Here is an 11653-nt window from a genome sequence, read left to right on the forward strand (position 1 = left end):
GTCTACATTTCTCTGTAGATTCTGTGCTGTTTAAGCCACTCATTACACCAGTTTACAGCATGAAAACAATATTTTATTTTTCTTCTTAAGGGCTGGAAAGATATCTCAGTGGTTGAGAATATTTGTTTCTATTGAAAAGGAACCATACAGAGCGGCTCACATTGCCCTGTAACTCTAGTTGCAGGGAATCTAATGCCATCGTCTGTCCACCATAGGTATCTGCATGCATGCATGTGGTACACATAAACTTAGTACACATATACAACATAAATAAAAAAATAATACTTTCTTTCAAGTTTTTTTTATTCTGGAATAATTGTGCTTTCATATAAATCTATGAAAAACAAACGACATAGTAGATAGGTATCTTTTATCTAGTTTACCTGTATAATAACATACTGAATAATTATAGTACAATATCACAATATAGGTTCAAATTAGTGTCAATAAAGTAAAAACTTTACAGTAGTTTCATTCAAATCCACTCCCCTTTCTCTCTACTCAACTTTAATCTTTAGTAGCCATTATTATAGCACCTATTTCTATGATTTTGCTGTTATATAACATGCTATATGTTACAAAATACATAGCAGACATACTACATAAATATAAGCATATAGACCACATCCACCTTTTTCATTTGATTTCCTGTGGGGCTATCCAGATCTTTTTGTAAACTGATGGAATTCTCTGTTTTTCTGACTGGTGTTTCAGGAGCATCAGTTTATTCAGTCAATTTGCCTATGCAGGATAATGAGCAATTTCTAACTTTATAATAAAACTGCTACAAACATTTGTATAAGGAGCTTGTGTGAACCTAAGGATTCTTTGTTCTCTGAGATACACATGAGGACAAAACTGTTGGGCCTTGCTCTTCCAGCTCATCCAGTCTTTTAAGCTCGTCCAAAGTGCTTTAGGGTGATTTCCACATTTTACATTCCTACCAGTGATAGAAGACCGATGACAGACTTCTTTAATCAATAGCTGGTTTTGTTGTTCTTTTTCCATCCGTCGTTCTCATGGGCATAAGTTGAGATACAGTAGTTTCATTTTGTAGTTTTCTGACGGACAATAATTTTGATCTTTTATTGTGAGTTTATTTTCATATAAACCTTCGTTGGGATGACTACTTATGTCCCTCTTCATTTTCTAGCTAGAAACAGAATTTGTCCACAAATTTGTCAACATTTGAATCTTAAGAAGTTTTTAAAAACATATCCTATGCTTTACTCTTTCATCAAATACCTTGTCTGCAAATATAGTTCCTCAGCTGTCAACTTATTTTTAAATCTTTTCTTAGATCAAATAATATAATGAACTTAGCAAAATTTCCTTTTCTATGTTGTCCTTTTCATGTCAAAATTAATACTTTTTCCTAGTCCCAGATCTCAAAGATTTCTGTTTATGTTTCATGATAAATGTGTTGGAATTTTGCTTCTGACATTTAATTGAAGCCTATGATCCACAATAAGATGTGTTTTATATAGTGACAGCCATCTTCTTTTGACATGTGAGTGTTCTGATGTTGTAGCATTATCTGAAGAGATAAAAAGAGTGTCCCCCATCTTTTCGCCAATTGAGTTGCTAAGCAACTTTGTTTTTTTTTTAAATCATTGGACATATTTGCATTGTATATGTTCTGATTTTTTCTGTTGTTTTTCACTGATTTCGAGTCTGTCCCTTCATCCACTACATGCCTAGAATTACACTAATGTGATATCTTTAGTGTTTTAGACTGATTTCTATCCCTTTTAAATTTCCTAACAGATTTTAGCTTTTCTGGTCCCCTTCCATTTCCATATACATTTAATAATAATAATCTTGTTGGTAACCGTAAAATGGCCTTGCTGATAAGAAATAAGTCAAAGTTGGTATGAGTTTGGAGGTCTGATGGGTTTTCAATTCCTGGCACAGCGGGAGCCTGTGCCTCGCCAGAATCTCTGATTCCTTCCATTAGGATCTCATCACTTTTAGGCACCAGTCCTGTATATGTTTTATTAGGTAGCAGGTTTGTTGTTTCTTTGTTTTTCTCCTTAGTAACTTTAAATAACATTTTAACTTCAGTGTTCACTAGGTCATTTTGAGTATGTAAGAATAGCATCTTACACTTTGATTTTGTATCCTGAAAGTTTGTAAATAAATAAATAGTTTTTAATTCTAGGTTTGTTTTTTTTTTAAAAAAATAAAATCAGCAATATGTTTTTTGCTGGACATGGTGTCATATTCCTATAATCCTGGCAACCAAGAAGCTGAGGCAGGATGGTCACAAGTTGTTAGGATATCAAGAAATGCACACCAAGATGAGATACATACATACATACATGCATGTGCACTTTAAATATTAATTAATTAAAATCCTTTCCTGAGGAATGCCTGCATAGATAGTTACACATGCTATGAATCAGAGTAGTTTTACTTCTTCCTGGCTGGGCAGCTTGCTTTTATCTCCCTTCCTTGCTTGTCACATGAGCCAGCACTTTCAGCACTGTATTGGCTGAATGTAGACAGGATGGATAACCATGCCTTCTTTCCAGGTTTAGGGAGAAGCATGCAGGTTTTTATCACCATGTAAAGTTAGGTATAGGGTTCTGGTAGATGCCTTTTATCAAACCAATTCCTATCATGTGCCTATTTTTCTGAGAGTTTTTATCAAATGTGAGCATTGGATTTTGCCAATTTTTTTTTGCTTTAACTAATAGAATCATGTATTTTTCTTTTTACTTGTTAATACAGTAAATTGTAGTGAGCATTATGATTCTCCAATTCTCCAACTGTCCTCCCACCTTTAAAATAATTCCTACTGTAGGGATAAAGAGCAGCAGTTAAGAACATACTGCTCTTGCAAAGGACCAAAGTTCAGTTCCCAGTACCCCTGTCAGGTGGCTCATGTCTCACATCTGCCTATTGCTCCAGTTTCAGGGGACCTGATGCTGTCTTCTTGCCTCCATGAGCACATGTACATAACACACATGCATACACACACACACACACACACACACACTTTAAAAATAAAATATATTTAAAAATAATTCTACTGGAGTTGTATTTATAACTTATTGTTGAATTTAATCTGTTAGTGTTTTATTAAGGGTTTTATGCTTGAATTGTTAACCTTCAGCAATTGTTAGCCTGTTTATCTCTCTCTGGTTTGGGTTTCTAGACACACTAGCCTCGTAAAATGATTTAGCATTTACTTTTCCTGTATCTCCGAGCAGAGATTGTGCCAGGTCAATTTTATCTTTAAATATCTGGAAGAATTCGTTAATGAAATCATCTGGGGCTGGAGATTTCAGTTTTTGAGAGGACTTTCTCTAATTAAAAATTCAATTTCCTTGTATGAATCTAGAAAACATCATATTGAGTGAGGTAACCCAGATCCAGAAATACAATTATCATATGTACTCACTCATAAGTGGCTTTTAGACATAAAACAAAGAAAGCCAGCCTACAAATCACAATCCCTGAGAACCTAGGCAACAATGAGAACCCTAAGAGAGACATTCGTAAATCTAATCTGCATGGGAAGTAGAAAAAGACAAGATCTCCTGAGTAAATTGGGAGCATGGGGACCATGGGAGAGGGTTGAAGGGGAGGAGAGAGGAAGGTAGGGGAGAAGAGAAAAATGGAAAAATGTAGAGCTCAATAAAATCAATTTAAAAAATTCAATTTTTAAAATATATTTGGGGACCCTCGGATCAAATGTGTCTATTTTGTACCAGTTTCCATAATATATTCATTTCCTGCAGCTACCTTAACAAACTATCATACTGTGGACAATATAGAGACACATGAAGACTTAGAAGTCCAAAGCAAAGATGTCAAGAGGGCCATGCTCCTTGTGACACACATGGAGAAGCCTCTTCCCTTGACTTTTCCCACTTATTGCCCAACACTCTTCTTTTGAATGGCAGTGTGACTCCAGCCCCCACCTTCTTTGTCTCTGGGTACTCTCTCTGGAGCCTCCAAGGTCACTTCCACTCTTTCCACTGTATGCATCCCTGTGTCCAAACTGTGTCTGCCTTTCAGGATTGCAACCCCAGGCCTCTTTCTGGCCTCACTGACAGCTCTGTAGCTATATGTCTCTATGTTGTGAATCAAGGCTATTGTATGGCCTCATTACTTCTGAGTTATACCTCCTCTAAATTGCCACCAAGGTCCCACTGACCTCAAGGTAGGGAGCTGAGCACAGGTTGCTGTGGGCTGTAGGAGCTAAAATTCTCCCCACTTACTTTGCCCGTATGGCACCTCTGTGTGTGGAGTTGTGGCTAGTTAGGGGCACCCACTGTTGGTGCCTGTTTCATGGGTGCGGACCATGCTGCTTCTTCCTGGAGGGGATTCAAGCTCCTGCTCCACACTCAGTCTTCCCTTCACTACATGGCTTTGGAATGGCTTGAATCCATCTCGCCCGGGATAGTGAAACATTGGCTTTACTAACTTCCCCCCTTACTCTACAATTCAGAGTGGGATTTTCTCTTCTAACATTCTGCCATCATGAAGCAGGTATCTGTACATTGCCTGGCTAGGCTGTCTCCGTCATTTGACTAGAGACCCACACACATTCCTTGCAGGTTCAGCCCCTGAGTTGCTCCCCATGCTTCTGCCAGCTTTTTTTTTTTTTTTTTGGCTATATACAATTCATAATATGGAGAGCCCTAGTTATCCTTGCAAGAGCAAAGGGGAAGATTTTATTTATTCCATCTTCCCATTCCTGGAAGTCCTGGGGCTTTCATTTTTAGTGTGCTTTTCAATTAAAGGGGAAAGGGCAGAACGCCCCATGCCCTCATCTTAACAGACAGTTGCTACCACCAGTGTCTTGATTCCTTTCTTCTTTAAAAATAAAGGCTGTTTATGCTCAAAGCGATGCCGAGCAGACAAACAGCAGCAGTGGAGCTTGTGTTCAGGTTCTGAAAGCTGCCGCAGAAGGACCGCCACTGTCGCGAGTTTTGAGACCTTTTCTGCTCATAGGGTCTAACAGGTGAGAGACGGCAAGTTCCATTTAAGGGAAATCATGAAGAGAGGTGAGAATTAAAAATAGGACGGGATGCTTAAAGGAAAGCAAAAGAGCTGGGTGCTTTGGCACAAGTGACCACGCACGCATCTCCTCTACTGTTGTAGAGGACAAATTACAGGGGGTCTTCTAAGCGAAGCAGGCACCACCAGTGGGGACAAGGGAAAAGTGAAATCACCAGAAGTGAGCTTGTGAATGCGGCCAAGTGGGTGAGCAACTTCGGGGCTCACACCTGGTGTGCACCAGAAAAAGCAAGGGGCGGGGACTGGAATAAGGGGGAGGGGGAGCCAGCGGGGAGCGACTGAGTGTAAGGCTCCATAAGTCAGTCGCCTGAGATTGGAGACCTAGAAGGGAGGCGGGAATTAGACTGAAGGGTTAAGTCTACCCAACAGTCTCCAAGATCTGAGCAGACCACAGGAGGCGCCACTAGGACGTCTCCACTGCGCTCTGTGGCTAGGGAGGAGCGGGCCTCAGTCTCAGCTGCGGGTCTCGGCCAGAGCGGCTCCAGCCTGCGCGTCTCTGTCCCTCCGAGGGGCGCTCAGGCTCCCTAGCCTTAGCCTGCTCTGTCAGCTTTTCTCTACCCGCAATCAACCATGGATGTCAACTCCTTGCTTTCCGTGCAAAGGTAAGACTCGCTTCCCCATATGCCAAATGCTACGTCCCTTCAACTCCGCTAGGCACTGGAGATCACAGGCAAAGTTGCTTTCCAGCATTCGCCGTGCTAGAGATACCCATGAAGAAGTTGAATCCCTGCGCTATGAGCGGTGGGATCTGCCCTCAGGGGACCTTGGTAGCTCCCGACTGGGTGGGGTCCGTGTGCTGGAGCCGCACCAGGTGGGGGACAGTTAGGAGCCTGCCGCTAAGACTGTGGGACTGGGGTCTCCTCTGGCGGACAAAATACCAAGATACCTGGGGAGCCTGACTTTTAAGTGTATGTTACCTGGAGCAGTTTCGCGCCTTGTTGTGGAATGATTTCCAAGGTGGAGAACAGAGACCAGAGGGAGGAAGACCAAAGCCAGTTTCTCCCCACCCCCCATGCCACTGATCTTGACCTGGGCTAGTTTGGGGGCTCTGGAGTGAGGTACAGTGTCGTGTAGCATTGGGGGGGGGGGTCCACCTGCAATCCTGGGCAGAGACCTCCTCAGTTCTTAAGCATCTCTGAAGCGCTTACCAATTCCACCCGCTTTTCCCACTGCTGACAGGTAAGCGCAGCCACCTGAGAGATGCAGTTACAATGTTTTGTTGTCTGGTCTCCTCCTATCTCCCTTCCCACCGCTCCGATTCTGTTCTCTGCCCGACCCAGCAGGAGAATTCAAAAATCTGTGTATTTTCTTCTACTCCCTATAAATCTCTGGATTGAATTGGTACTGTGGCTCCCCGGTGGTTCCCCAGCTGAGCAGGTAGTTTTGAGCCCTTTGTACTCTGCCCAGCATGAAACTGAGCATTCACAATTCAGACCAAGTGCTCTGGGCACTGTTGAATGGCAACAGCCTGGGGTGTCACGCTGTTGTCCACAACAGCCCCACTTCTCATCTCCCAGGGCTCAGTGTTGATGATCTTGTAGGCTCTTCCTTCCTTCCTATCCCCACCCCACCCCCCAACCAGCCCAACAATAAACACTTGGAACTACGATTCTGGAATTGCATTGGAACATAGTGAGACAAAATACTTACAGGCAGTCTTACTCACACCCAGTAGCCAAGACGGGTGACTGGAATAGGGTTGAGTGTAAGGAGGTGGTAGATAATTGCCTTTCAAGGGTTCAGAGCCTGCCATCTCCAGTCTGAAGTGTTTATGCTGTGTGAGAGAACCAGCTTCCCCCTTTCCCAGCCATCACCCACCGCTGTGGTCTTAGCAAAGTGAGCTTTCTACAGAAAGCCTGGGGAAGCTCTTAAGTGAGCCTCTAATTCTCTGGCTCAACCAGGAATAAATGACCACAGACTCTCTCTATACCTACCTAATGTCTGAAAAAGCAAGGCAGTGCTGTGGGAGGGAAGATTTTAAAAGCTTAGAAATGTTGTTGATTTCTAGGTAAGAGAATACCACGTTTTAAAAGTCAAGTCTATTAGAGAGTTACTGTTTACTGCCTGGAGAAATGGTCCTTAGAACGGATGGCCTGAGGGCTAGGCATCCAGCTCCCCTATGGAGCTCTAGCCTTGCATGCCTGAGCCCCAAATGCAGTCCTCAGTTTCTCCACCCCACTCTCCACAATTGAAATGGTGAGCTAAGAAGTCCTTGCATTCCCAAAGAGGTGCTTTTGGTAACAAATCCCGTACTTTAAATCCTTTTTTTCAAGTTGTCTTGAATGTGCATCAGTCCTGCCTTAATTTCCTTCTAATCCTGCAACATTCTCTAAAATATTAGAAACACACCAGGCCAATAATTTATTCAGATCTTGTCTACTGTAGCACCAAAAGTGGCTTCATAAAGAGTAAACTAGTTGAAGCTCCATATCTGAATCTTAATAACGTGTCTCCAGAAATAAACCTTTCAAATGTTATCACATACTTACCAAGAAGCAGCACATCATTTTATTTTACCCAGACTGTAATTTAATTTAGCAACACATCACTTATATTGTTAGGTCATAGGAGAAAGCAATTTTTTTCATGAACTCAACAAGTCAAAACTGTATACTAAACTAAAGCCGCATATTGGTGATGATCTATTGTAGCACCCTTGTTCATTCCTGTGTTTTAGTGTAAGGAAGAATCACAGTTTCTCTCCCATAAGATTTCATGGGAGGCCATCAGAATTTCCTTTTCGTGTGTGTGTGTGTGTGTGTGTGTGTGTGTGAAAACAGAAGTGAAATTTGAACTACTATCTGTTTGCCCTGATTTAATCTCCAGACTTGTTTGCAAAAGTTTGAATATTGAAGAACTGATGATTGGATATTCTACATGAGTGTTTTTGAGAAAATGGCAAGATGATCAAGTAATAATAAATTATTACTGATCAAGCATGCACTGTACAAATCTGAAACATTCTCAGTATTTAATAAAGTGAAACTAGTGCTTAAATATCAGCACTTCTTTTAAGCAAGACAAAATAATTTAGACATCTCTTCAACAATGCTCAGAGAAAACAACATGTTTTGGGAACACAGTGGATTAATTATAGGATACTTTGTACTGTTGGCAGTTTTTTTTTCATTCTTGGTGTTTTCAATTAAAACAGCATACAAATGGAGCAGCACTCAAGCAATACTGTGGTGACTGATCTCAAAATGGAATCTGAATAACAATTTGGTAGCTTTGAGACATGGGATTTTCTAAAACCTTGTATTTGCAAAGGTTTCAGTTTATTTTGACAATGAAGCTTTTGATTTTCAGGTAGGTATTAAATTGTATGAAGTGCATTACAGACTTAAAAATTATTGAATATAGAAGCCAGACAATATCTCCAAGAAGGAAATCAAATAGCCTCACATTAGACATATTATAAACCCAGAATTTCATCTTCTTTTATGGCTTTTCATCTGGTAGAAATAAAATGGTTTTAAAGAAACAAAGGTTTTTATTTTAGCTTGGTTATTTTTACAGCCAATGTGTTGGGAGCATTTTTTTATCTGTTTGATAAAGTTTATTTGATTTGCTAAGTCACATAACTAGGTGAAGAGATTAAAGGATTTATGTTCTCTCCCAAGTATTTCCTGTACCACACTTATTCCTGTACCATAGCTAACCTTAGTGGATGTAAGACAATGTTGTTTACATGAGTAACTGTGTGCACAATCACATTTAGATATTATTAAGTGTCATCCCACATATTAAATTGCTTGATCATCACATCCTTGAGAGTTAATTATAACAGATATTACTTCTACTTCCTAGCAAAAACTCAGAAGCCAAAGAAAATTAAATAAAGCAAATATTGGATTTAGAAGTCCATATATAACACCTAGGACACCCCAGAGTTCTTCCAGCTTCACATCCAATTTTTGTTTGTTTGTCTTATTTTTTCTTATATTTAAGGGTAACTCTGAACTCACACTTAAACAAGAGAGAAAGAAATGCTGGTGCAACTTTAATGGTAACATTGTTCTCAGACACCTGGGGCATCCTAAATGCGAAATGGTCCTTAAAGCAGCAAGCCTGTAAAACAAAGATTAAAAAAATTCATTTTTCAAAAAAAATAAATTACAAACAAATTATTTTTTCACCTACACCATAATTGGGATGGAATTTGAAGTTGAAGAAAGAGTTAATCTGCTTTGTAAACATTTACATTAGAAATATAGAATACTGTGTGGAATACAGTATAAAATTCTTTTTGTTTTGTTGGGCTTCCTAGATTCTATTTTGATCATACACTTTCTATGTGGGCCTTTGGAGGAAAAAACTAAAAGTTTGTTTAGAAAAAAATATGAATTATTGATTTCATCATTTTATTTTACCCAGCCTATAATTTAATTTAGCAACACATAACTTATATTGTTAGGTCCTAGGAGAAAAGCATTTTTTTTTCATAGCCTCAACAAGTCAAAACTGTTTACTAACCTAAAGCCATACATCAGTATATTTTTTGGTGAATTTTTATAGGTTTTCAAATTCTTAAAGAAGGAGAACTGTACCAGGCGGTGGTGGCCCACACCTTTAATCCCAGGCCTCAGGAGGAAGAGGCAGATCTCAGTGAGTTTGAGGCCAGTCTGGTCTACAAAGTAAGTTCCAGGACAGCCAAAGATACACAGAGAAAACCTGTCTCAAAAAACCAAAAACCATATTAAAAAAATAGAGAAATGCAGGTGTATAGCTTCATTTCTGTGTGTTGACTAACTAAAGAGCCTGAGGAAGCACTGGCCTGAACCTTTTGTGTGGAGGGCAGGGTTAAGGCTCGCATGCAACTCTGAGGGGTAGCTGATGTTTTTTCATGGAATGCAACTCTGTCTCCTCAATCCAACACTAAGATGCATCCACATCCCCTAGCTCACAAAAGCGAGGATGCTTCCAGTCCAGAAGTAACTTCCTATATAGACAGAGAAACTTGGAGTTAAGAATCTAGACAAACATACAAGATTGGAGGTGCTGGCTTTGCCTCTGTGACATGGGCACATTGTAAAGTAACAGGAATTCTCAAAGCAATTTCTAATGAAAACACCTTTATAAATACCCTTGAAATCGACTGTTTACTGTACTGGCAACTTTCGTGGGCACATGGCTTCCAACTCTGTGCTTCCCTTGTTTATATATATATATATCCTATACATATTTATATACGTAGTTGTAAATGATTACCCTGCAAGTCAGCTCTTCGAGAACTTCTTGTCCATAAGGGAATTGCTCCCTTGGCTAGCCCTCCTCAACTGCATGCTCTTTGGCTGTCTGTGGGAGAGTTTTCTCCACATAGAATTTTAGGGTGGAAAAAGGAAATGGTGGTTCATTTGCTACTTGAGTGTTCATGTCCTTGCCACTGTTGTTGTCTGTTTAAGGTTCTCATTGACTCCTCCTGGATATTCTGACACTTTCCATGTATATCCAGGGGGGTATACTGATCACCTGGGTCCCTTTTGTTTCTAACTTTCTACAATGTCACATTTGCTATTTGTTGTGGCTGTGACTGTCAGCTGGGTACTTTAAGGATGAACGTGTAACTTTCTAGACAGAAAAATAAATCAAGGCAAGTGAAAGAACCGAAGCAAGAGTTCAGTAAGAGAGCTGGGTTTGGGAAAAGGGCTGGTTTATCATTAAGATCCCCCACAGGTGAAGAGAAACACATTGAAAGAAAGTGCTCAAAAAGGTTCCTCCTTGGTAGAGAAGGTGGTTCCGTAGCTAAGAACACAGTCCTGCCACCCAAGAGGTTTCAGTTTTCTACTTGGAAGCAAGATTTTATGAATTCTGGGACTATTTTCATCACCTGATTTAACGAATAATAACAGCACTTGAGAATATTGTGTAGTGTACATTGAATATTGAGTAGAAATAGCCTTGTGTATAAAGGCTCAGTAACACTGAATGGCCTTGTAGTGCTTATCTGGTCATCATACTTTAAAGATAGACAATTAAAAAGAACACTCATAAGTATGATTGTTTGGTCTTCTTTAACTGATATTAATAAGATATGATGGATTTTTCCTGGCTTATTGTTGTCTAATCTACATCTTCATATTTGAAACTAGTTATTGGGGATTTTTAGGATCTACCTTTTACAACATCATCTATCATCTAATATCTCTTTTAATGTAACTGGTTCACACATGTTCATCATTGTTGTACATGGGACTGGATTGAAACCTGGCGTCTAGCTAGTTATTTTTCTATTTGTATAAACTGCCCTCTTTTTTTATTTTATTTTTTTTTTATTTTTTATTTTTTATTTTTTCAAACTGTTCATTATCAGGATAACACCTTTAATTTTTACCTTCATGGCACCCCCTAGCCAAGAATCCTAGCATCAATGGCATAATGGAGGGGAATAATTGTCCTTGTTTGATGCCCAATCTTAGAAGAAAAGGTGAAGAACCACCTTGAAGGATACCACCCTGAAGGGCAATTCTATTGTAGATGCATTGCAAAAGTTCCCCAATATTTCTTTCCTGTTTTCCACAGCCCTTAGTTGGGCATAGCTTTGTAGCTATTCCCTCCAAATAAGATGGTGTTAGGGTACCTGTTTCCTTGCCCTGAACCTGTGCTGGCCTGGGGGAATTCT

General features: G+C 39.9%; 1 protein-coding gene across 2 annotated transcripts in view; it reads left to right on the forward strand.

Annotated features, from left to right (window-relative positions):
• The first annotated feature begins 5339 nt into the window (after nt 1–5339).
• Nucleotides 5340–11653, forward strand: part of Sphkap (SPHK1 interactor, AKAP domain containing) — a 178005-nt gene continuing 171691 nt past the window's right edge. For both annotated transcript variants that reach the window (XM_005361516.3, XM_005361517.3), the window contains exon 1: nt 5340–5633. In XM_005361516.3, the coding sequence (XP_005361573.1) occupies nt 5602–5633 (32 nt within the window). In that variant the 5' untranslated portion in view covers nt 5340–5601. The remainder of the gene's footprint in view (nt 5634–11653) is intronic.

The sequence above is a fragment of the Microtus ochrogaster genome, linkage group LG4, assembly GCF_000317375.1.
Source record: "Microtus ochrogaster isolate Prairie Vole_2 linkage group LG4, MicOch1.0, whole genome shotgun sequence".
Lineage (NCBI taxonomy): Eukaryota > Metazoa > Chordata > Mammalia > Rodentia > Cricetidae > Microtus > Microtus ochrogaster.